Source organism: Urocampus carinirostris, chromosome 20, assembly GCF_059441175.1.
Source record: "Urocampus carinirostris isolate Australia breed hairy pipefish chromosome 20, RoL_Ucar_1.0, whole genome shotgun sequence".
Classification (NCBI taxonomy): Eukaryota; Metazoa; Chordata; class Actinopteri; order Syngnathiformes; family Syngnathidae; genus Urocampus; species Urocampus carinirostris.
Window position 1 is genome coordinate 12,779,954 of NC_142368.1, and position 26,259 is coordinate 12,806,212.

At 39.5% G+C, this 26,259-nt stretch overlaps 2 protein-coding genes across 4 annotated transcripts in view; both read right to left on the reverse strand.

Annotated features, from left to right (window-relative positions):
- Positions 1 to 6,274, reverse strand: part of sptlc2b (serine palmitoyltransferase, long chain base subunit 2b) — a 43,225-nt gene extending 36,951 nt beyond the window's left edge. The window contains exon 1 of the mRNA XM_088325261.1: positions 6,051 to 6,274. Within this exon, the coding sequence (XP_088181387.1) occupies positions 6,051 to 6,194 (144 nt within the window). The 5' untranslated portion in view covers positions 6,195 to 6,274. The remainder of the gene's footprint in view (positions 1 to 6,050) is intronic.
- A 6,459-nt stretch (positions 6,275 to 12,733) lies between these two features.
- Positions 12,734 to 25,805, reverse strand: snw1 (SNW domain containing 1). Of its 3 annotated transcripts, none has more exons than XM_088325106.1 (15): positions 25,721 to 25,805; positions 25,320 to 25,473; positions 24,562 to 24,723; positions 24,398 to 24,493; positions 24,219 to 24,325; positions 23,962 to 24,066; positions 23,785 to 23,854; positions 23,644 to 23,709; positions 22,357 to 22,473; positions 22,132 to 22,273; positions 21,947 to 22,049; positions 19,800 to 19,920; positions 19,555 to 19,718; positions 17,937 to 18,155; positions 12,734 to 13,194 (listed from the first exon to the last, which is right to left on the reverse strand). In XM_088325106.1, the coding sequence occupies exons 1-14, from the start codon at positions 25,732 to 25,734 to the stop codon at positions 17,963 to 17,965; spliced, it is 1,614 nt and encodes a 537-aa protein (XP_088181232.1). In that variant the 5' UTR covers positions 25,735 to 25,805; the 3' UTR covers positions 12,734 to 13,194; positions 17,937 to 17,962. The 3 variants fall into 3 exon arrangements, with proteins under 3 accessions (XP_088181232.1, XP_088181231.1, XP_088181230.1); XM_088325105.1 differs by lacking the exon at positions 12,734 to 13,194 and adding an exon at positions 13,354 to 15,807; XM_088325104.1 differs by lacking the exon at positions 12,734 to 13,194 and having other exon boundaries at positions 17,016 to 18,155.
- Between the last annotated feature and the right edge of the window lie 454 nt (positions 25,806 to 26,259).

Here is a 26,259-nt window from a genome sequence, read left to right on the forward strand (position 1 = left end):
TTTCTCTTCCTTTGTTGCTCTTTGTCTCTTTCTCTCTCTGTGTCTTTTTAACTTCTTTTGCTCTAACTTCATTTTTTCCTTTTGTCTCTTTTCTCTTTCTCTCTTCCTACCCTTCACGCTTTCTTTTCTCTCCTTCTGTCTTTCTATTTCTCTTTGGATTTCTTTCTTCCTCTCACTTTCTTTCCCCTTCTCTCACGACTTCTCTTTTTATCTCTTTTTTTCTCACGCTCTCTCCCTCTCTCTCTTTTTCTTTCTAGTCCGGCCCCCGACAAAATGTTTATTCTATCGCGTGGCCCCCCGAGTTAAAATGAGTTTGACACCCCTGCCGTAAACTGTCCAATACACCAGTCAAGTCAAGTCATGTTTATTTGTTTGGCCCTTAATCACAAAGAGTCTCAAAGGGCTGCACAGACCACAGATTATTGCAAACCACAGACTATTATGACACCAACCCCTGATCTAAAACCTACACGAGGGCAAGGAAAAACTCAAAAACCTCAACATAAAAAAAATGAAACCTTGAGAAGGGATCGCACATGAGGTAATCCCCCTTCCAACTCCATTTACAATTATACACAAGTAAATGAACTATTTTGACTGGGAATTGTCCAGCGACGAAACCGGCCATATATATCAGTGCTGATACCAGCCGAGTGAGCATTTAACAATCAAAAGATTTAGGGAAATTGCCATTGCATTGAAGAATTGCAGACCTGCTCAGCCATACCATGCTGAAAACACCCAATCTTGGGGAGCTAAATAGAGTCGGGCCTAGTAGTGCTCATATGGGAGACTGCCTGGGAATACCAAGCCCTGTAAGTAGGTCATTTGGTCCACGCTCTGCTGTGACAGCACTGACTGTACCCCCCTGGTTCAGTTGGTGAAAATAAATATCTCTAAATAGGACCAAATAACTATTTTTTTGATTAAAAAGCCCTTGTGTGTAATATTTGACCACTCGATGGCAGAAAAAAAATAGAATTGAATTGTCTTTACTGTTTATGATATCAATGTATCCTTTGTGTTCTGAGCAGACAGCAGAAAATGCCATTACAGGGGCTTAACTCTAATGTGAATAACAGTACCAAATGAGCACAGCATAGCAGCAAGATGCCAGACAAACATGGTGCTGACCTCTAGGTAGAAATTTCTACTACGTAAAAAAAGGCAAACTTCTCGACCTATGATTTTTTAAAATAAAAATCAACATTGGTATGATAGTTTATGTATTTTTTACAGGTATTCAAATTTTTTTTTTTTTTTTACTGAATCAAAGTTTTTTCTACCACAAGGAGGCTCTAAATATTACACACTGTCCATTTTAAGGGAAACTATTTTGTTTGTATTTAAAAGGGTATTATATATATATATATATATATATATAGTTTTTCTCAATAAAATAGTATTTCCTAAGTAATATGATTTGTCCAATCCCAACACCAGACATTAATATCGCAAATGATATCAGACTAGTGGAAAATCAGAGCATTGCCATGAAATAGTTGCAGTAATAAGGAAAAAAATATTGTTCCTATTCAAAAGGTATCATTCTAGAAATATATAAAGTGTTTTGCTGCTAGTATTTTCAAGTCATATGAGTTACTTTTACAAGGGATTGTCCAATATCGATACCAGACATCGATATGAGAGCTGATATTAGTCTAGTGGCCATTCAAAAAAGACGTTTTTTTTTTTTAAATATAAAGATTTATTTGCAGAAATATCCATCATGTTTTTGATACCGGTGCTGATCTCACAAAGTGTGAGATTTAAGAAATGGTAAATTGCGATGAAATTAATGCAATATTCAGGGAAATTATCTTGTCTTTCAGAAATATCTTCTTTGTTGTTGTTTTTGCTGAATCGCTACTATGTGTGAAAAAGATATCAATACTGGTTTTAGAGTGACGTTTTGCACAAATGGTATCGATACCGGTATTCATGACTACTTAAAAAATGGTATCAGTAAATTCTAGATAGGTGATGTGTTAAAACGCTGCCAATATTGGGATTGCAAAAATTACACATTTTCTTTGCACCCAAAAAAAGATATAAATTTAAAAAAATAACCAAATTTTAAGATGGCGAATTTGTCAAATCATTTCAAGAAAACGAGAAACATCTTCCAGCCGATGGTTGCCAAAAGAAGTCTTGATCATTTTCTACAGAGACACCTCGCTCTTTCGCAATTCGGTTATCACTGGTTTACTGCCTTGTGGATTTTGAATTTAATTCACTTTATTGTCATTGATATCAACGTATTGTGCATTGTGTTCAGAGGAGACAGCACACAACACACAGCAAATGCTATTGGGGCAAGTTTAGGGAGGGTGTCTTGGGTGGGCTGACTGTGTGTGCAACTGCGATAGGCTAGTTAGTCATTTCTTTCTTTTTCTCTTCCTTTCGTCCTGTCTTTCTTTCTTATCGTTCTGTCTTTTTTCTCTCTTCCTTCAGTTCTGTCTTTCTTAGTCCTCTTTTGCTCTTTTTCTCTCTTTCTTCCTTCCATCCTGCAGCCCTTTGAGACACCTTGTGATTAAGGGCTATACAAATAAACATGACTTACATTGATCAATTGAATCGTGCTCTGAGGAAAGCCGGAAAGCGCAATGAAATGGTGATCGCCAGCGGGTGCATTGTGGATTGTTATGGGGTTCAGTAAGAGACTGAGGTGGCGTCGGGAGCGAAGGCAATATCGTCGCCGCAAGGTCAGCATACTGCAACTCGGCTACATAACTCTCACAAGCTACCTCTACCCAGCTTGTATCTCACCAACCCCGGATCCATTACCCATAAAACGGATGACCTGGAGGTACAACTCATGGGAAGCCGCTACATATGGGACGATTGTATTTTAATCATCATGGAGACCTTGCTCCATTTAAGGCAGGGGTGTCAAACTCATTTTAACTTGGGGGCCACACGATAGAACAAACATTCTGTCGGGGGCCGGACTAGTAGATTAAAGAGAAAGAAAAAGAGATAGAGAAAGAGGGAGGGAAAAAGAGAGAGGGCAGGACAAAGAAAGAAAAAGAGAGAGAGGGAGAGAGCGTGAGAAACAAAAGATAAAAAGTCGTGAGAGAGAGGGAAAAGAAAGGGAGAGGAAGAAAGAAATCCAAAGAGAAATAGAAAGACAGAAGAAGAGAAAAGAAAGCGCGAAGGGTATGAAGAGAGAAAGAGAAAAGACAGAAAAGGAAAAAAGGAAGTTAGAGCAAAATAGGTTAAAAGACACAGAGAGAGAAAGAGACAGAGAGCAACAAAGGAAGAGAAAAAGAGAGACACAGAGAGTGAAAGAGACAGAGACAGAGTGGGAGAAAAGGAGTGGAAAAGAAATAGAGAGAGAGAGAGAGACAGAAACAGAGAGACAGAGACAGAGAGACAGAGACATAGACATAGACAGAGAGAGAGAAGGAGAGAGAGAGAGAGCAAGAAAGAAAGAAAGAAAGAAGGAAGGAGAGAAATACAAGTACAGTGTCTTTGTTCGAGGCGCCTGGCTTTGGCAACATCAAGTTGACATATTTCAACCTGCAGCTTGTTTTTCTCTTGCGCTTCTCTGAGTGTTGTCTCGCGGGCCGGATTCAATCCCTTAGCGGGCCTGATCTGGCCCGCGGGCCGCCCGTTTGACACCTGTGATCTAAGGATACCCGCTAACCAGCCGTTCTTAAATCGCTTTCTTTCACTGAAAAGAGAACGCCTTAAATTTTGTTTCACTTCTGTGTAATGACAATAAAGAGCAGTCATTCTATTGCAATTCTGTTTTCTGCGTTTTTATTGGTAGATCTATAGTTGTTATTTTGTTACAGTCATATACTCTCAGTCAGTAAGGATGTCATGTTGAGGGGCCTTTAAGAAGGGGTACTTGGTGTATTCATTTAAGAGCTTCTGCCCCCCCAAATAACCGCGTTAACCGAAGTAATACTCTAAATCGAAATGCTATCCAGAAAACGATTGATAATATGACCAAAAGACATCTTCACTAGTTCGAAAAGTTAAAAATAAAATAAAATTGTTTTCTCAAGACATTGAAAATAAGAGACTTTTTTCAGGGTTAAATTTGGACCATGTGACACACCCATCCATCCATTATCCGCACCGCTTATCCTCAGTAGGGTCGCGGGCATGCTGGAGCCCATCCCAGCTATCTTCGGGCAGTGGGCAGGGGACACCCCATTCCGGTTAGGCCAATTAACCTGAATTGCATGTTTTTGGAATGTGGGAGGAAACCAGAGGTAACCCACGCAAGCACGGGGAGAACACGCAAACTCCACACAGGAGGTTCGATGTCATGACTTCAGAACTGTGCCGAACACGCCGCTAACCACTGCGCTGCCGTGCTGCCACGTGACACTTTTCAGGTCTATTTTGGCAACGCTGTAGATAATTGTTTTGGAACTGATTCAATACATCAACCCGGAAATAAATGGTCCAAAAATGTCCAAGAGACGCCTTTATTGGTTTGAAATGCAAATGTTGAAACTACGCCCTTGCCACGACGTTGAAAAGATCTCCATTGCCGGGCTAAATTTCGACCACGTGACAAATTTTACAACAAAAGTCTCAAACACGAGGCCTGAGGGCAAGTTACACCCCTTGCTCTTACATTGTGAGGCCCCCGTCTTATTTTCATGTAATAGCTTGGTATTAATGCTTTCGAACTGAAGCTTAAAGGACAGTAGCTATACCGTAACATTCTGTGACTTACCTCCTGTGTGTTAAAACATGTTTTATTTACTTAAGCATGCTTATAAAAACATAACTTGGCTATATTTCCTTATGTCGTGTCGTCATTAGATAGATAGATAGATAGATAGATAGATACTTTATTCATCCCCGAAGGGAAATTCACTTTTCCAGCAGCATCCCTAAGCTGAGAACAATCGAAAATAACTGAGAACAATCGAAAAATAACATAGTCACAGAACTTAAAAGGTACAGTTAATCAATTTGCAGGAAGCCAAGTTTAGTACAGTTTGTTTTGAGAAATTCAAAAGGTTAAAAACGTTTAGAATCTTAATTCTTCCACTCATAGGTTTTTCTTATTTGCTGTATTGTTTGTTATTGTTATTTTCGTCAAGGGACAGCAGTGTGATATCTAGTGCCTCCTAGTGGTACAAAAATCCTCCACACGGTAAAAAAATAAACATTGATTTGAATTATAGGCTAAAATATATGAACTATGATACCAGGTTGAGGAATGTGTATTTCTTTTTATATAGCGGAATCTATACTTAGTAGTTGCCGCCATGTTTGTCTGGCATCTTGCTGTTACGCTCTGCTCATTTGGCAGAGGGTTTCATTCGCATTAGACAACGCTGTGCCATCTAGTGGTCAAATAGTACACACCTTTAATATTTGTTTTGAATTATTATTTAGTGGTTAGCGCGTGTGTGGCAGTTCTGGGGTCATGAGATCGAAACTCATGTGTGGAGTTTGCATGTTCTCCCTGTGGTTGCATGGGTTTCCCCGGGCACTCCGGTTTCCTCCCACATTCCAAAAACATGCATGTCAGGTTAATTGGCCCGGTCCAAATTGTCCCTAGGAGTGAGTTGTCCGTCTCTGTGGTTGGCAAGCAGTTGAGGGTGTCCCCTGCCCACTGCCCAAAGATAGCTGGGATGGGCTCCAGCACCCCCGCGACCCTAATGAGAATAAGCGGTGCAGATAATGGATGGATGGATGGATGGATGGATGGACGCCTTCATAACGTCTTTCTCTGGTCTTAATTTTGACTAGAAGACATTTTTTAGGACTATTTTTTGACAAAATCGACATCCCACCTAGAAAGAATTGTAGAAAATAGGTCCAAAAGACGTTTTAATTTGTCTGAAACGCCAAAGTTGTAAATAAATCTTCCTCGTTGAAAAGATGTCTTTTTAGGAACTACGTTTGGAACACATGATGCGTTATTAGGTCTATTTTTGGACTAACTATAGTTTGAAACAGTCCGGACAAGATTTATGAACATATTTTGAAGCATCATATGACGAACGTCCGTGTAGTAACGGAGTAGCGCGTAGAAAATACTCGAGTAAATATTGGAAGTCGTCGGGCCTCACCTTCTCCCCGGGGCGACGGTACTTGTGCGGCTGTTGGAAGAGGCAGTGGCTCTTCACGAAGCCGTTTTTGTTGGCTTTCTGTCCGCTCGACGTCCGGTGACAAGCGTCCCCGTTGAGGAGTTTGCTGGCGGAGCTTTCCGTCATGTTTAAATGAGATTTTTCCACCAAATGAAGTCGGCCAACTTAATCGGGGGGGAGAGAAACGGGACGACGGCTTCGACGCCCACTGCACCAGCACACCGGAAGTACACGCCCCCCTGGCGAGTGCTGATTGGCTCGTGCGGTCGGGCGCCTACAAGTATCGTCTATTTATTTAGAGTGCTTACTATGTGAAATTTACCATTTATTCTAGTTTTCACGTGACTAACACTTCAAAAGTACTTTCACGATGTATATATTTATCAACATTTTCAATAAAACTACTCATTCAAAACAACCGCACGCTACAACTCTCTCTTTACGCTACCCCTCTAAAATCTAGAGTGACCCATCTTCGTATTTCTCCAATTTTTCTCACAAAAAACGACCCGGAATAACCGTCCTATTAATCAAACGATTGACGTCATCGCTCACCTGAGCAGGGCGGTGAGCTCAAGGTCAAATTGATAACATACATATATTGATTTATTATTGATTCATTCACAAGCTAATCCCGTAGAGTGATTCATGGGAGGTTTCCAGGAATGTTATATGGTGATGACACATTTTTTTACAGAGTAATAGTAGCGGAAAGGGAGGATGAATGAATGGATGGATGTGATGACGTCACAACGGACCCTAATAACTCAAATCACTTCCAAATTGGTGGAGTGAGCACCTCATAAAATCCCTCAAAAGTAAACAATAAAACGCTTTGTGTTCCACTGCTGACTGAGAAATTACTTCGGCGCCTCCTGGTGGGCTTGAGGTCACAAGCAGGTTAATCCTGGACTATCAAAATTAAACGCTATACCTGTATACCGAAAATCAATAGCGATCAGATGATGAAGGTGCTGTATCTCAGTCTAATTAGCAGGTTAATCCTGTTACTGGTATCCATGGAAACCAGTACTATCTGTTACATGTGGGCGAGCACACCCCTACCCTGGAAATCAGTCTGGAGATGGATGGGTGAGGCGAGACTGTGCTTGCCCATGACACACCACAGGAAGTGGTGCCCATGAGACTTTAGCGCAGCGGTCTCAAATTCCATTTACTTTGGGGGCTTGCTGAAACTAGGGTCCGGGTGAAGTTGGGCCAAAAGGGATTTCCACACCTTGAAAAGCATCTATAAAAAAAACTCCTGTTCTTAAAGGGACAGTGTGTAATTTTGCATGCAAGACCTCGCCGTATTGCGTCTTGCAACCAAAATTTAATTCCACCAAGCACAAGAAAGAATGCAAAGTAAAGAGACCCAAAATCGCCCGTTTTCTTCTATTTTTATTTTACCTGCCGTTGATTCAGAAAGAAAAAAGAAGAGAAAAAGTAAAAAAAAAAAGAAAAAGAAAAAAACATTGGGAAAAAGCAAGAAAAGAAAAAGGAAGCAACAAAGAAAAAGGAAATTGGAATAAAAAGAAAAATAAGGGAAAATGAAGCAAAAAGGAAAACAGGAGGATAAAGAAAAACATAAGAGGATACAAGGAAAAGAGACAAAAACAAAAAAAACAGTTTTTTGCTCTTTTCCGTATCTTCTTAGATTTTTTCTTCTTTTTCTTTTTAGTTTTTTGGTCCCTTTTCCTTGATGTTTTAATCTAGCTTTCTTATTTCTTTTCTTTTTTTCTGTTTTCATTTTTTTCTTTCATCTTTCTCTAAAAATGTAAATAAATACTACTGAAATACTGCTTTGGAAATACTTCTCGTATACTTCTACTGAAATACAACAAAATAGGTATATAAATATATAATAATATATTATAGAAAAACTACGAGAGAAATATTAAAACAAAAATACTACTGCAAGAGGTTTATAACAGAAATACTGAGACTTACTGCTATACAAAAATTCTACAATGGAAGAATTACAAAAATACTCCAAAAATAAAACTACAGTAACACTGAACTACAAAAATACTACAGAAATACTACAAATATACAACAAATCTACTTTCGAAATACAATGAAAGTACTACAGAAATACTACGATGGAACAACCACATAAAATTACTTTAGAAATATAAAAAAAATAAAACTTCAGTATCACTGTACTACAAAAATACTACAGAAATACTACAGATATACAACAACAAATCTACTTTCGAAATACAACGAAAGTACTACAGAAATACTAAGATGGAACTACTACATAGAAATTACTTTATAAATATTACAAAAATAAAACTACAGTAACACTGTACTGCAGAAATACTACGAATATACAACAAAAAAATCTACTTTCGGAATAAGACAAACGTACTACAGAAATACTAAAAAAGTATACTATGGAAATACTACATAAAGATTACTTTAGAAATACGACAAAAATAAAACTACAGTAACACAATACTACAAAAATACTACAGAAATACTGTATTACTGTACGGATATACAACAACAAAATCTACTTTCAAAGTACAACAAAAGTACTACAGAAATACTAAAAAAAATCTACTATGGAAATACTACATAAAACTAGTTCAGACATACTCAAAAAATAAACCTACAGTAACACTGTACTACAAAGAAATACAGAAATAGTACAGATATACAAAAAAACTACTACTTTCAAAACACAAATAAAAATACTAAAAAGTACTACAGAAATACTAATAAAGTATATACTATGGAAATACTGCATAACTAGTACAAAGATACTACAGAACTTCGATAAAATACTGACTTCAGAAATACTAAAATAAACTACAGTAACTAGCCAATAAATTACTTAAAACAGGGACCTAATATACTAATTATAATAATCTATTTCAAAAGAAGTATAGCATGTCACATGCGGCCCCCTACTCCAAATAGTTGCCCACCCCTGAAGTAGAACATGGAATGAGTTCTAGTAGGTATGCAAATTAACAAGAAATTAGGGGCCACAAATTGAATTTGGCTTAGGGCCCCATAGCGGTGCAGGAAAGTCCTGTATGCATGTATACATATACTCAGGGTTGGGTAGGGTTACTTTAACTTGATTACTTTCAATTACTTTTGGATGACTCCAATACCAAATATGCTAATAAAGGACAAAATAAACTAAATAGGAATCAAATTATGACTCACAACACGTGGTAAGCTCTCTCTCCTGGCTTTGATCTCCGGCAAAACTAACATAAAATGCGACAGAAACAAAATGAAAATAAATCCAAATAGCTTGCCAACATCATTTTTGCCGTTCCATGTGTTCCGTTACTCCCCAAGCCTGCACAAAATGTAGTCATTTTATTCATTTTTAGTTTCTTTTGTCTTTTATTAGCATATTTGGTATTAGAGTAATCCCAAAGTAATTGAAAGTAATCAAGTTAAAGTAACCCTACCCAACCCTGCATATACTGTATACGGATTTTTAAATACAACGTTCAGCTTCAAACAAAACTTAAATTACCTGTCATGCACATTCTTTCCCCTAGATGGCACTAATGTACCACCGGAAAGAACGTAAGAAAAAAGACCATTTTACCTACATGAGTGCTCCAAAAATGCGACATCTGCGATTAAATAATCCCCGATAACATCAGATAATTTCTTAAATCGATTTCCCAGCCTTTGTTTAGGTTGTTTGTTGGTCTCAAGGTTGCGACCTTGGCGGGAGAAAACACAGAGAAGCACTTAAAGTCCTGTCAACTCTAAACTGGATTGGTGCGATAAGAAAAAACGTGGATGCGGCGAGCGGTTCGATTACCTATAACGATCTCGGGGTTCAGATACTCGGAGAAGATACAACAATGACTGTGTGTTTAACTGTTAAAAGCAAACTCGATCATACAGACTAAAATGAAGTATCTTTAGGCACCGTGCCTGTGTGCTTTCATTTCCTCACTGTGTTTCCCACTCTTGAATAAACCTGTCCTAAATCCATGATGGTGCACATTACATTTTTAGGTAGATGTTTTGAAGATCTCACGTTGCCACTTAAAATAGAGAAAATGCAAAGAGGAAAACTTGCAACTGGCCAACCTGAAAAATCTTTTGTGGTGATTTTGTATACCGGAAATGAGTGCTGAAGGTATTCAAAACGATAATACAACTAGAATGGATGTGTGCTCACCTGCATTTTCGAGTGACATTTCCCTTTTTTGACAGGGTTCTAAGAGTGTAAAGGCCAAAGAGTGACACTGAGTCCAGATGGAAACTCAAATCCTGAAATGGGGGTACAAACAAAATTTGGGGCCACATATTTTTAAGTTTTTCTTTCCGAAAACCAAAACTGCTGAGTCAGCTTTTTGTGTTGGCATTTTTCACATTGGGAGTAACCTAAATGGTGTTGCTATTCAATGTTAGTCTGCTCTGGGAAAGTTGAATGTCCTACAGGAAAAAAATGTGGAGTCACATTTTTGGGCAAGCATTTTTCACATCTAGGGTAACCTACCCTACTTCCCGTAAAGATGGTGCTGATATTCGATATCATGCTGGCCTGGGAGAGTGGAATGTCTTTCTGGGAAAAATGCAGTCCAGAAATCCAAAAGTGCACAGTCAGCTTTTTGTTGGCATTATTCAAATTGGGGATAACCTAAATGGTGTTGATCTTCAATGCTGTTCTGCCCTGTGAAATTCAAATGTCCTACAGGAAAAGATGCCGAGTCACCTTTTTTTCAAGCATTTTTCACATCTAGGGTACCTTACCCAACTTCCTGTAAATATGGTGCTGACATTCAATATCGTTCTGGCCTGGGAGAGTGGAATGTCTTACTGGGAAAAATGCCAAGTCAACAAAACCCAATGTGCACAGTCAGCTTTTTTATTGGCATTATTCTTATCTGGGGTAACCTAAATGACTGCCTTTATAATATGGTGTTGATATTCAATGTTGTCCTGACCTGGGAAATTCGAACCTGCTTTAGGGAAAAATGCATTGCCACAAAAGCAAACGTGCCAAGTCAGATTTTTTTTCTATCATTTTTCACAACTATAGTAACCTACGCAATTTCCCGTACAGACGGTGTTGATATTTATTGTCTTTCTGGCCTGGGAGTGTGGAATGTGGGAAAATACAGTCAGCAAAACCAAAACTGCAGTTAGCTTATTTTTGTGTGGGGGGTGTTAGTCATTTTTCACATCTATGGTAACTTACCTTGTTGCTGTTAAAATGGTGATCTTAACTAAAAAATCCCCTTTCTTGGGTGGACAACACAAACAGATATGCATACTTAGATCCCTCAGGGGTGTTTAAGCTGTCTATAGTTTATTCTTATGGTATTTTAATCTTGATAATTAATTAGAAGTCATGAGTTTAATATATTTTATTTGAAGATCGTTTCCCCCCCCCAAGTGATTTAGTATCTAGTATGAGTATTGTTACATGTCGCTGCCAGTCAATGCGGAGGTCCCGCTCATCTCTAAAAAGTGGGATGCCGCTGCACGCTGAAAAACCACGGCGACCAGATGATGAAGGTGCTGTATCTGAGTATGATCAGGAGGCTTCTCTTGCTATTGGTGAACATTGAAACCAGTATGGTTTCATTTGGGGGAGCAAAACAGTCTGGAGAGGGAGGGGCACCGCCAGGCTGTACTCACCCAAGACACACCACAGTAAGAGGGGTTCCTAGGGCCCTGGTGGTTAAGGGATCCATGAACCCGCCTTTGGAGCACGGCATCATCACAATGGCAAATCTCCGGTAGTTCTAAAAACAGGGTTTGTACACTTTCTTCATGCCTCAAGCACTTTTAAGGCCAATTTTCAGATTTCTCCAGTAGCCTGGCATCAGGGACTCTTCACCTACCCTTCTTAGGTACGATTCGTAGGGGACAATAACGCTTCATAAAACAATGCCATACTAACTAATGCTAGCTGCCGTTAGTCACAAGGAAAGAAGAAATACAATGGCAAAGCCAAGCCACCAGAGTGGCAGTGTTGCCCGGTTTTATAAGCAGACTCGTTTTATTTTTCTTCATTTGATGCGTAGTCTATCGAGCAGGGTTGGGTAGGGTTACTTTAACTGGATTACTTTCAATTACTTTTGGATGACTCCAATACCAAATATGCTAATAAAAGACAAAAGAAACGAAATATGAATAAAATGACCACATTTTGTGCAGGCTTGGGGAGTAACGGAATACATGGAACGGCAAAAATGATGTTAGCAAGCTGATTGGATTTAGTTTCATTTTGTTTCTGTCGCATTTGATGTTAGTTTTGCCAGAGATCAAAGCCAGGAGAGAATGCTTACCATGTGTTGTGAGTCATAATTTTATTCATATTTAGTTTCTTTTGTCTTTTATTACCATATTTGGTATTGGAGTAATTGAAAGTAATCCAGTTAAAGTAACCCTACCCAACCCTGCTATCGAGTCAGACTGCTAGGAATCATCGCAACAATTTCAAGCATCTTCAAGCACCCAAAATTCTAGACCTTTTCAACCCTGAAAAACAAAACATTAACATGTAAGCATTTGAGGATTTCCAGCACCTGTACGAACCATGTTAAAAGGAAAAAGCATGATTAATTCTTGGAGCGCAGAGAATGGACATCAATGATTCACGGTGCAATGCAAACTGATATTTCTCAAAACAATTGTCGGTGAGGTGCATGAAAATGAACACAAAATGAGAGCTTCTTCATTTTAAACGTACAAGAAATGCAACATTTCATAGCTCGGCTGCCGTACGCCTTACCGGATGTAGCCCCAAGGCCAAAAACCATGTGCCAAGCTTGCTAATGAATGAATGGGGGGAAAAAAAGGCCGAGTGGGTTCTATGATTGAAGCGTCGTCATTTTCTGATGTTTCTAATCACAGGAGCTTAAATAGCGGCCATTTTGACTGACACAACCATTAGAAAGGGTTCAGCCGGTCTCGGTCTTGCACCGGTGACGGATTATCTGGCGAGAGGTCGCTCGGAGTGAAGGGCGAAGGCGTTTTCCGGAGAGCAGTCGACTCTGTCCGACTCGGCTCTAACGATGAGTGAAGCCTTGGATTGAAAAAGAGGAACTGATGATGAAGTAGGAATGGAAGCAGATAGGGTTCTTTGTTAGACTGGCGGCCAATTGGAGGTCAGGATCCTGAAATACTAAAACAAATGAACAGCCTGCATTTAATCGGATATTTCTATTATTTTCTCGCAGAGCTCATTATGACATTTTAATTACAATGTATTGTTGCAGTGAAGCAAAATAATGCAAACATTAAGCAGTGTATTAAAAAAAACCATTAATTTACAGAAATGCAAAGTCATCTATTATTTTAAAGAGACAGTGTAATAATTCGCCAGTACAGGTCATTGTCGCTTAGAACGGAACTGAAGCATTCGAAGAAGGCACACCACGGAAACCCAAACAATACCACTTGTCAATATCTGTAAAATTCCACAATACACTAACAGCGAGCTATCGGATGCAGTCACGTGGCTAACAAGAGTGGCTAAAGGGGGAAACTGTGGGGAAAGAGGCGGAAGATGGCTGAATTATGGGACTTGGTGACGTTTGCTTGTATGAGCAGTTGTGGAAGGTGATTAATGTACAAAGCAAGGCTAGCTAACTGTAGCGGCTAGCAGGGAGCCATAGCCTGCAACCCAGTGGCTAACATGAGTGACTAGAGAGGAAAACAGAGGGGGGGAAGCAGAAGATGCCTAAGTTTCGTGAATTGGGCGAAGTTATGCTTGCATGAGCAGCTGTATTGGGCGAGTGATGCTGAAAGGAGCAGATAATAATAACAATAGCGGCTACCAATAGTATGCAGTGAGGACCCAACAAGAGAGCTTAGAGAACGGAACAGTGGAAAAAAAAGTCAAAAGTGACAGAAATGACAAAATTTGGTAAAGTTCGTTTGCACGAGTAACTGGAAGGCGAAGCAGGAGCAGCTAATAATAATGAGGCTCGCAGGGTGTCATAGCCTGCAGCAATGTAGCTAAGTCAAGTTGCTAGAGAAGGAAGCAGTGGAAAAAAAGAGGAAAATGATGGCATGACGTAATTGAGCAATGTTTACTTGCTTGAGCTGCTAAACACAATGCCAGAATGTAAGGAGTCATTGCCTGCAACCAAGTGGCTAGCATGAGCGGCCAGAGAAGGAAACAGTGGAAAAAAGTCATAAGTGAAGGAAATTACAAAATTTGGTAATATTCGTTTGCATGAGTAACTGGAAGGCGAAGCAGGAGCAGCTAATAATAATAATGAGGCTAGCAGGAAACCATAGCCTGCAGCCCAGTGGCCAACATGAGTGACTAGAGAAGAAAACAGAGGGGAGGGGAGTAGAAGATGCCTGAATTTCGTGAATTGGCGAAGTTATGCTTGCATGAGCAGCTGTATTGGGTGAGTGAGGCTGAAAGGAGCAGTAAATAATTACAATAGCATGCAGCAAAGGACCCAAAATGAGAGGTTAGAGAAGGGAACAGTGGAAAAAAAGTCAAAAGTGACGGAAATTACAAAATTTAGTAATGTTTGTTTGCATGAGCAGCTAATAATAATAATGAGGCAAGCAAGGATTCATAGCCTGCAGCGATGTAGCTAAGTCGAGTTGCTAGAGAAGGAAGCAGTGGATAAAAAAAATAGAAAATGATGGCACGACGTAATTGAGCAATGTTTACTTGCTTGAGTTGCTAAACACAATGCCAGAATGTAATGATAAATGGTCTGCATTTATATAGCGCTTTTCAATTCAATGAAGACCTCCCAAAGCGCTTTACAATGTGCTTCACACTTACCCATTCACACACACACTCACACATCAATAGGGAGTCAGCCATGCAAGGAAACTACCTGCTTATTGGGGGCATTAGGGATTCAGTGTCTTTCCCAAAGATACCTCGACACATAACACGGAGGATGAGTCATTGCCTCCAACTAAGTGGCTAGCATGAGTGGCCAGAGAAGGAAACAGTGGAAAAAAAGAAAAATCACAGGACCTTGAAAACCATCACAATTGGGGCTTAATTAGGTGCTGAAAGTGGTATTTAGTTTTTAAAAGCACCACTGGGAAAGCTAGCTTAGCAAAATCATTCAGGATTCCGTAGTTGTAAAACAGCAGCCAAATATTTCTGCTAAAATTTTGTGAGAAATTATAAAATTCCATACCTAAAATCATGTAAATGTGATGTGTTTTTGCTTATTATTCGATTCAAACGTGTTTTATTTAAAGGAATCAATCCCTTTGACACCTCTAGGGGTCAATAGATCACACAAATGTAGGCTTTAAAATAAACCAGGTTTGCTTTTGCTTCCTGTCTATTATATTAAGACAAATATGTCACATCCAGCTCTCAACATTAGGACGATTTATCAGTCTACATATTGCTTTTCGCGGCGAGGAGGAAGACGGAAGAAATATCTTCAGAGAAATCGTCAAAACAACAAGCTGGAGTACAGATGCGCTCGGCGGCAATTTGCTTTATTATTTCTGGGCTTGTTCCCAAGATAAGCGGCCATCGATCACGCCTTCTATCTGCAACCTGAGGATTCCGTTGTGCCCGTGACACAATATGTCCGCCACTGAACCAAAAAAGGCAACGCCGGGGAAGCAATTTCCTCTCGACTGCACCGACTCCAGTCCCATTCGTCAAATCGGAGTGGGAAGACGTTATCAAACTGTCCGGGAGCCGAGCGCAGAAAAAAAGGATTGGAGGGGGACGCACTGCACCTTTACGGAGAAAAATTCTTGGGTGCTCCAACAGTGAAACGAACATTTCCTCCTGCATGAACACAAATAAATGACCGTATGATCCCTTCATGATTTCAATTCCTTTTCTGGACCCTAAATATTCCTTCAAAATGAATCAAAGAGCCTTTAAATGACAGTTTTTATACAGTAGACACCCAGGATACGACATGAACTTCATTGAAAATGAAAGATTTTCAAATTTGGAGTACCCTTAGAAGATTCCCTTGAATCGCATCCTCATTTATAATAATCAATTGGTTATAGCCATGCAACTTAGAGAGGGTACCGATTTGTGAGCCTAAGTGTATTTCTTGATCATTGCAAGTTTGATTTCCATGGTTGTCATGTTTTTGTTTCTACCTTTAGCATCACTGCAAGCCCAAGGACACAGCTTTTTTTAATTCCATGCTTATAATGTTTTTGCTTCCACCTTTAGCATCACTGCAAGCCTTCTTTGTCACGGTTATCACTTTTGGCCTATCGTGTGACGTCATCCACTCCGCTGTTGCTAATCTACAATACAGCACCCCGAGGCCATCCTGTTAATCTGTTAATAAACAACTAAAGGATACTGCTGGAAGTGTGAATTGCCCTATAGGGCTGAATAAAGTATCTATCTATCACGTTTTTGCTTCTACCTTTAGCATCACTGCAAGTCTTGGGACCTATGGATGATAAATATGGTAAAAATAAAACTGTATTGCAATGCTAACTCGCACAAATCACATAAATTAGAATCTCAAAGAGAAAGGCATTGTGGGAGTATAGTGAAGAGCATATCGCCATTTTCATGTTGCCGTGACGCAAACCAATAGCGGACCTGCATCTTATACGACCTGGACCGATAACAGACAGGCATTCTAGAGACTAACACTGCAAAGTTGGAATTGTTACATTTTTCTGGCAGGCAAAAACAATTTATTGTCGATGTCAAACAGTGTAGAAAATGCCATAAAGAGGGGTTGAAAGATTTTGTAAACTGAGAATACTGTAAGATAGGGGCCCGAAAAACATCGAAAAGTAATAAGGTGGGATTGGTGGGAAGGGTTCTATTACATGCTTGACAATCAGTCACTGTAAAATTGAATAGTTGGGAATATGCCAGAAAGAGGGGCTGAAAAAAATATTGTAAGCAATGTTGCAAGGCGGGGTCGCTGTATCCCGAGGTCAAGTCAAGTCATGTTTATTCCCATAGCCCTTAATTAGAAAAAGTCTCAAAGGACTGTACATGCTGGAATATTCAGATTCCGATATACTTTATTGTCATTCGTGTACACGTGTATACAGAACGAAATGTCGATACATCTGACCCGCAGTTTCCTTGAGCATCAGCCGGGATAGATAAGTTTAACCATGTCTTCGTCAGAATTATAGCGCAGCAGTTCGTCATCTCGCGGTTCGATGTTAGTTCCAGTTGTAAACGGTCCAGTTTCTTGTCCAGAGAGCAAACGTAAAAAGAGGAAAATGGATGGGAGAGGCGTTTTGAAGGGTTTAGCCTTTAGCCTAGCGGTTAGCCCGGTCCGACAACCTCGCTTCCTCTTGCCACTCTGCTTCGCTGCTTTGTAGGCCGCTGGGTCTTGTTGACGTAGCAGTCCGAGGCTAAGTAAACACTCCCGAGTGGTCGTAGCACCGAGCGCTTGATTTCTGGATGATCGCATATCCAGCAAAAAAATTGCGATCGTATATTAATCTGCGGTTTGAGTTGACTTTGTTCGGAGTCAAAACTGAGTCGAAGACTGGGTTTTATGACCCAAGTGTAAAAAACTGTAGCGAGCCGATGTAGCCGCAGCCGAACAGGGGCGCCGCCATCTTTTTTATATTCATCGAAATATACCGTATTCCTAACAATAATAAGAAAACATTGCTCTTCCACAATCAGGAAATTCTACGAGAAATTTATTCCACAGTTGTACAATGATTTCATGGGTGGGTGCTTTATCTACAAACCTGCCAATAATTAAGGCAGACATTATTACACAACAAAAAATGGAAACATTTTGCAAAAAAAGAAAGAAAAAGGAACATGAACTATTGATACACTTCGATGAGAGAAGCTCACAATTTCACGTTTTTACAGACTATTACTTAAAAAGGAGGATTAAAAGTGTGACTTTCCCACTGGCGGGAAAAGAAAATAACTCCCGAAATGGAAAAACACACCTGTGAGCAACACAAAGTGCCCGGTCTCAATCCTTCCTGCGTTTCTTGTCGTGGTAGTCGTCCTTAGAGCGGCCACTAGTGGAGGCTCGCTTGGAGCCGCCGTGCTGTTTGGCCTCCTCCAAGAACTTGTCCAGACCGAAGGGGTCCTCCTCAAACTGGACCGGACCCTCGCGCCTCTGCCCGTGGTCGGCGCCCGAGAACTCTTTGTCGGGGACAAACCTGAAAGGAAGACGGGCGGGAATCAAAGATTTGCAGTCGAATTCTCCAGTTGAGCTGCTTTTTGCTTGCCTGATCTTATTACATTAAGATTATCGGATAAGAAAACCAAAATTGGGTTTTTGCATTAGTTCCACTGTAGACACAAATCACTGAACAAATTAAAGTCTGTAATAGGGAGGCACCAATTTTTTTCTTGGCTTCAAAAGTTTTGCATGCTAACACTACAACTATCTACAATTGAGCAGTTTTAATCTGTGAACCCGACTTTGTGTGAGACATTCAGTGTCAATTTTAAATTTAATTCACCGTTTTACCTTGGCAAATAGCAGAGTTTGATCGTTAGTAGCATTAGACTGCTCCAACTACTGCACAATCATCATCATGAGTTCCCTCCTCCTGTTATCTTGTCGCTTTTTACTGCCCGTCGAATAAAAGTCACAGCCCCAACACATGTACTTAAAACGGGAAAGGATAGATTGTTCAGCGTGGCAGCTACATAGTATTTATTTTTCCACTTTAACCAGCCGCTCTACTCAAACTCATAAAGTTAAATGTGCTTTCTCATGTTATTTGGATTTTAAATCTCTGAGCAGTTTTATTTCAACTTGGATGACTTAATTGTCTGACAGGACTTTTGTTCAAGCACTTCAATGCCTTTTGTTGTTTTATGAGAATTTCATACAAGCATACATGTTTAAAATAACCAGGTAGGGGTGATGTATCCAGTGATGTATTATGCCTAATTTATTTAGTCCTTAATTTCGGTATTTTGGTCAAGCAGTTTTCAATTTGAGTTTCAGCCAAAAACTCATTTCCAAAGCTGCAAAACATGGAAAATCATAGTTCAAAATATATAGAATTTTCATAATTTTGAATTGTTTTTCGAAGTATGATTTGTCAAAAGTGTTTTTTAGACAAAAACATCGTACGCTAAACCTCCAAACCTGCTGTAACTACTTAAATCCAGCAGATGGCACTGATGTACCATAAAGAACCAGGGAACGATCAACATTGTCAATACAAAAATGAGCATTACTTGGGTTTTCCTCCCCCGACTTTCATAGTTTCATACACTTTATACTCTTCAATAAACTGGTAGCACTGCATTTCGGTTACTGACGTATGTACCTTAGAAAAATACTCTTGAGTTTGGGGGGTTGAAAATTGTCCTTCCCTCATATTATGCTTTTTGAAGAGTAATATTTCAATCTTGCTCTAAATTCCAAATGTAAACAATACTTTAACAGGAGATTAATCTTACAAACGACTCTTCAACGCCAGGCATGCTAGCTGCTAGTGCTAACCACATAACGACACCTACATTCATGTCAATGTTGGAATTTGGGCCACAGAATCAATTCAAGTGTTATCCACCACAAATTGCAAATTTTTCACATACCGGTGGTTTTGCATGAGCGAGTCAAAGTCGTCGGCGTAGGTGTCCTTGTCGATAGCTTTGCTGGGCCGATAGATGTTGGAGGCCATGTCTCGGCCGCCTCGGAAAGGCTGGTCGTAAACATTGTACGTCTCGTCCTCGCCGCCGGCAAAGCCGCTATCCATTCCCTAGAAAGAAGACAGACGAGAATTGTTAAGACGAGGGAAACAAAGGAGCTTTTTCTCCGGGGACGACGTCACGACACTTACTTTACTCTGGTTGAAGAGTCGTTGGTCATACTGAGCCTCGCTGGAGGAGATGCGAGGGTTGGGCACGCCCAGAGCGATCAGCTCGCTGATGTCACGGTCTTGGTCCCTCTGCAATTTGGATCTAGAAACATAAATTGTGGGACCTGAAGTTACCATATAAACGGCTGTTTCTTATTTTTAATGGAAAAGCATAGTTTTTTCTAATGAAGATAACATGAAACTACACACAATACATTGTTACCATGGTAATTGACCTTTTTAGCTGCAAACGTCTTATATTTAATGCAAGATCTGCAGAACTGTAAAGAGGCCAATTTCCAGCAACCAGCACTCTGGTATTATATTTGTACATTGTGTCTGCTAATTGCATTAGAAGGCTAAAGGATGATTAGAAAACAATTGTGCTGAAATGTTAGCACAGCTGAAAACAGTTTAGCTGGTTAAAGAAGCTATGAAACGGACCTTCCTTTGAGCTAGTCAAGTCTCTGGAGCATCACATTTGTGGGTGTGATTTAACTTTTACAATTACCAGAAAAGAACGTGAATCTTGAAAGTCTATTCTTGTTCCAAAAGGCTTATTTCATGTGAGAAATTTTCAAGAAACTGAAGATCCTCTCAGGGTTCGTGAACCCTTTTCACGGCCAAATACAAGCACTTTTAATCACTTTCAAAGCCAATGTTCCAATTTAACCAGCATCTTGGTCTAATGCAACTGTCCGGATGCTTCACACGACACTGCCATACAAACTAATACCAGCTGCCGTTAGTAGCGAGGGAAGAAGCAAGGCAATGGCAAAGAAAAGCGCCCTGACCAGGCGTGACAGCGTCATTTTCAAACAGGCTTATCTTATTTTATGTTTTTTTTCTCCTTCATTTAAAGTGTGGTCAGGCTGCAGAGAAAAAATGCTACAATTCTATGCATTTACAAGCACTTGGCCCAAAACTCAAACACTTTTTAAACCTTAAAAACATAACATTAAAATTCAAGTATTTTCCAAGGATTTTAAACACCTGTACTAACCCTGTCTCCTAAAACAGCGTGTACTACTCCTTTCAGAGAACAGCACCACAGGCTCTAACCAGAGTAGAAAGAGAAGTGGCAGGCCCAGACGCACAACCAAGCAAGACGACTCTCTTAAAACCTTAACAGTAAATACATTAAAAATTCAACACAAGTAACTTGACTAATCTTTACATCTTAACATGACACAACAAGTGTGGTATTTCTCTGTCGTCTCCCAAAGCCTCACAACACAATAAGTTTAAAGTGTGCCTTACTTAGTAAACAGAAGATGGTCAGATTTTAAATTAAATTCAAACATTCGTTAACACAGGGAAAATCCAATAACGTTAGGGTCTTATTCACAATGGTCCTCTGGTAAAAGTAATCAGTGGTACAATAAATATGCATTACAATAAAATTTCTACAGCACACTATATAAAGCCTTCTTGTGTACAACTTGTGTTCATAAATGTTATAGATTATAGCTACACTGAGTCGCTTTCAGTGCTAGGGACATTAAACTCATTATATAGACAAAAATCACTTTTTAGTTTTATTCCCATTTATCGATATTACTTAATTATACAGATTGGAGCGTAGGAAAAACTTGAGATGCGTGTTCAAGTGAAGGGGAGTCAGAATTAGGCACAACACTGTGTTTCTGCGTGGCTGCACGTTGACGACGTTTGACATTTTAGTCAAGAGTGGTCAAAAAGGGGGTGAAGGGAAAAAGAGACAGTAGGGATTGGGTACGGCTGCCTCTTTAAGTGGCTCTGCCCCGTCGCTTATCCAATCAGAAGGCGCAGAGTGGCTAGCGTCAGAGACAGAAGGCAGCAAGAGAGAATGGCTCGGTAGTTGCACCTAATAATCGACGTTTCGGATGAATCAATATGTAGATACCGATAACAGTCATATTCACCCCAAAAATCGGTGCGCCCCATAATGGGTTGACCTCAACCTTCAAGGCTGAGTGGCAAAAAATAAAACTATATCCGGGACTGACCTACTCAAGGAAGATATTAACACGGGCAACTTATTTGATAAAAGCGTAGCATTTTCATTGAGAACACAACATTGTCTGGACAACCCCAATCTCTTGAAAGGTAATGCATATATTTTTTTGAAAATGAAGGGAGCGGAGGACCTCTTATCTGGAGCTGCCCTGGAAATGTTTCTGTCGTGTTGCCTTTCCTTCTTTCTGTCGTGGCGGATCTCGTCACGCTCCCGCGCCTCGCCGTCCTCGCCACCTTTGTCAAACATCGGAGACAAACTTTTCGAGACAAACTTTTCGAGACGTAAATGTTGATACAAACACAAACAAACGGCCACCTTTGTCCCCGTGACTTTTGATCCCCGCTCTGCGGTCACGCGCCATCTGGGCCAACTCCCTGAGTTTCTCTTCTTTCTTTTCCTTCTCCTTCTGGGCCATCTTCTTTTCCACCTGTGCTCTCATCTCCACAGCCTCTCGGGCCTATAAACAAAAGCAAAAAAAGCACTTACAATGTGTGCATTGTAATAACACAGAGGATAACCAAGATTTCGTCGTCATATTACTTTTCTATCGGCGATATAAAGCGCCTCGGCCAGCTTGGCAAAGTTCTCGTTGATGTGAACCGTCTGTAGGCCCCTCCCATCAGCCGCGAGACGCTTGTCTAGTGGGATGGTGTAACCCTGGAATAAAAAAAAAAACGTAGTGATGAGTCAAATTTGTCTTCATTTATTTGAATAAATGCCATTTGTGTTTTTATATAGGCAGAGTTACAAAGATAATACCAAGCACTAATTAACAATAAGAAACAATGAAATATTTGCAGCTGTACAATACAATGATGTAAAACAAACATGTCCCTGAAAGAGAGTAAGCTAAGGCAGAAGCTTTAAACTGTCTACAACTTCGATTTTATCTCGCAGTAAGAACATATTGAAATCAAAACGAGAAAACAGAAACCTACCCCGCAAAAGGGAAACTAGAAGAAAGAAATTACATTTCAAACCTCAATGCTAAATCTATTCCACCCTGGTCATCCTGGAAGAGGGATTACCACTTGTGAGGCCCCTTCTCAAGGTTTCTTTTTTCCTCATGCTGAGGTTTTTAGTTTTTCCTTGACCGCATGTTGGTTTAAGATCAGTAAATGGTGTAATTGTAATCCTGTGCAGTCCTTTGAGACATTTTTGTGTTTAAGGGCTATATAAATAAATGTGATTGACTTGAAACCTGAAATAATTAGAATAGAAGATACCTTTATTATCATTGTTACAAAATGGGTTGAACATATTGTGACCACGGAATTGGACGTGGCACTCCAGTTTCACATTTTACTGTGAGGATAAAAAAAAAAGATAATTGACACAATATTTATACAAGAATATGTGGGCATGTAGAGGCAGAAGATATTTATATTGGGTGTTTACATACAGTTCTGGGATCGTATTAGTGCAATATGTAGTAGTGCGCTGGATATTAATCCTTTTCTGCATTATTATTGAAAATAAATAGAGTATGTAAATGGTTTTAAATTGATTTTTAGGATAAACAACTTTTCAATGTTATACGAGTATATTGGACCTTGAAGTTTTGGAATCCCCATGGATGGGTGTCTGCTTTATTTTTGTTGGGAATTGATGCTTAGTTGCTTTATAAAGTCAGAAAAGAGATTTCAGTTTAACCATTTCTTCAAGTTTTAACGTGTTTGACAGTTCAACAGTTTGTTGGAATGTTCTTATGCAAAATCCTAGTGGCTTTCTGGTGTCATCAAATGAGTATTTATATATTGCTTCTAAATATGTTTCCCTAAATCTCTACAATAACTTGAATAAGGCAAAATTTGAAGACAAGATTACCTTGGCGTTCTTCCAGTTGGAGATGCATGGAGGAATCTTCCACTCCTGCTGTTCCTTCACTGTCATCTAAATTGAATGAGATCAAAATTAAAGTTAACATTATCTAAATTCCTGAGAATAGACAACAGAGTAAGACAATACTTTTCTGCTCGGAGAATGCATAACAGGTGCAGGTGGTGACGGAGGACCACGAGGAATCTTCTTGTTGATCCTGTAAGGCAATGATTGACCTTTTATCAAATTCAGTCAAGCAGATCATCCATAAATAGTAAATGTGGGACAATTCCCAAGTAAGCTAAGGAAAAAAATCCTTCTTACTTGAAACGCGGCGGCTCCATGGGGTCTTTCTGCATTTCCACCATACGGATGACTCTTTGTTTGGCTCCTGAATTGAAAGCCACTCCTTGCTGGGATGGGGTGTATCTAAAAAACAGACAGGGTTTATTCTTTTTTCCATTTTTTTATGATGTGCACATGAAAACGTGTTATATTTCAAATGGCCAAACGATGTACATCCAACCCTCTGCTAAAATCATACCATCGTAATAATAATTGATCAGGATTTTTTGAGATACCTGATGTACTGTGCTGGGGCTTGTTTGTCCGCTGCTCGCACAGGCATGGCTGCAGCAATCTTTTGAGACACTTGCTTGCTGAGGGCTTGCCGAGTCTTCTCGGTTAGCTAAGTACCAGACACGCAATAAATGTTAAAAAAAAATCAATTTGTTTGGATCGTCATTTCCGAATTCTTTACCTCTTCAATTGCTTCTCCATCCGGCTTCCTTAACTCTGCAGTGTCATCATTCATGACTTCTTTTGGAAGTAGGTCCGTATATTTACTGAATATCACCTACAATCAATAATTTACAATGAATGTGTTTTGCTTGGCATTGTTTCATCCCTTTTTAGCGGGCATACCTTATCCTTGCTTTGTCCTTGTCTTGCAATGGCATCGTATTTCAGTTTCCCCTCCGCGTCGACCTGCATGGTCAAGGCGTTGGAGGTTTTCTTTTGCCGACCCATCTCCAGAGGGAATTGTGCCACGTGGATCTCGGGAAACGCACCCCCATCTCCGAAGTCCTGTAGAAAATAGACTTAATGTGAAATAAATGCATGAAAGTAAAAAGAGCTTGGTCTTTGGATTCAATGAGTAATAAGTGTTTACTTATATAATAATTGTTAAAAAAACAAAGGTTTCTACTTCATGGATTTCAACCATCACAACTTGTTTTTGGAATGTAATCCCCACAATAAATAAGGGATTTATTTACAGAAAATACATGACGTAAAGAAACTTGAAGGAGCGTAAAACCGCGCAAGGAGTGCACGTTTCATTTGAATCCACCGTCTCCTCAACCCACTCAGCATCCACCTGCTACGCCAACGTACCGTCTCAAACCAAACCACCCACCAAGGTAAAGTAAATTAATTTCTATTGCTTTACAAGTTTATTTATAATTTTTAATGACTATATTAGCTCATATTAGAACTTATTGTACACGATTTAATCATTATAATGTTTTCAACTTGAGTACTGGGGGTTCAGAAGGCTTAGCTACGCACTAGCATAGGTTTCTATCCCCCAATATTTGGTAATTAACAATCCCACACCTTAAAAGGGATTGATGTCATATCACAAGAATCAAATATTAATGTATATAAATCAAGGGTTTTACCTCGAGAGCACGAGGAATCCATCCGCTTCTGTGCCCGTAAGGTGGCGGCTCTCTCCGGGTAGCAACCAAGGCGGTCGAGTACGATTTCTGGGCACGAAGTCTGTCCTCTGCCTCCAACTGGTCTTGTGACAGCTGGGTGGGCGCCGGTAAAAAGCTAAAAAAATGCAGAAAATTCTGATTTGAATGATAATATTAGTAAGAAAAATCGACAGCGTTATAATAAGCGGCCTGCTAAGTTGCTATGCTAAAGCTAGCTTCGCGATATAAACAAACTAAAATAATTCATTTGACAAATAAAGTCGTTGGAAATGATTGCACGCACTGCGTTTATCTGAAATAAGACGTTTAAATCACTTTTAATGGAAAAATATTAACAATATAAACGCTTATAATCCACCTACCTCGTTAGAGACATCTTGCTTTCGTCCTCCTACGCGAATTACTTCCGCTTACTTCTTCGTGGTTCTGTGCCTGTGCAGATGTCACTTGCAGCAGTGACATCTTCTGGCCAAAATGAGAAATTACACTATGACGCCTGGCTGAGAAATCACATAATACGCTTCATTTTGCAAACACATTGTGACTAAAGTATGCATTTAGAAAATAATGGAATATAATTGTCTTTATTGTCATTGGCATTAGACGTGGCACTGCAGCTTACACATGTAACGAAATACTGAATAGAGAAGAATAAAATAAATGAGAATATTTAACCTTAGTTCAATTAAAATGTATTGAACATTTTTTTTTCAGCATACAGAAATACAAAACAATGCTGTTTCTTTACGTCAATTGCAGAAAATTACTCAAACTGCAGTTAAAACACGTGCAAGAAAAAAATCCTGTTTAAAACAAAAGTATTACTTCCAATCCCTCATTTTTAAAAAAAGTTAGAACTGAATAATGATAGTACACTACATTTATTCTAATAAAAACTTTT

What these genes read in the sequence shown, in the direction of transcription:
- snw1 (XM_088325106.1), bottom strand. An exon ending in TGCATTCTCCGAGCAGAAAA is followed by an intron (nt 23,710 to 23,784) that starts GTATTGTCTTAC and finishes CATTCAATTTAG; the next exon opens with ATGACAGTGAAGGAACAGCA. An exon ending in AGGGCAGCTCCAGATAAGAG is followed by an intron (nt 19,921 to 21,946) that starts GTCCTCCGCTCC and finishes TTATGTTTCTAG; the next exon opens with ATCCAAATTGCAGAGGGACC.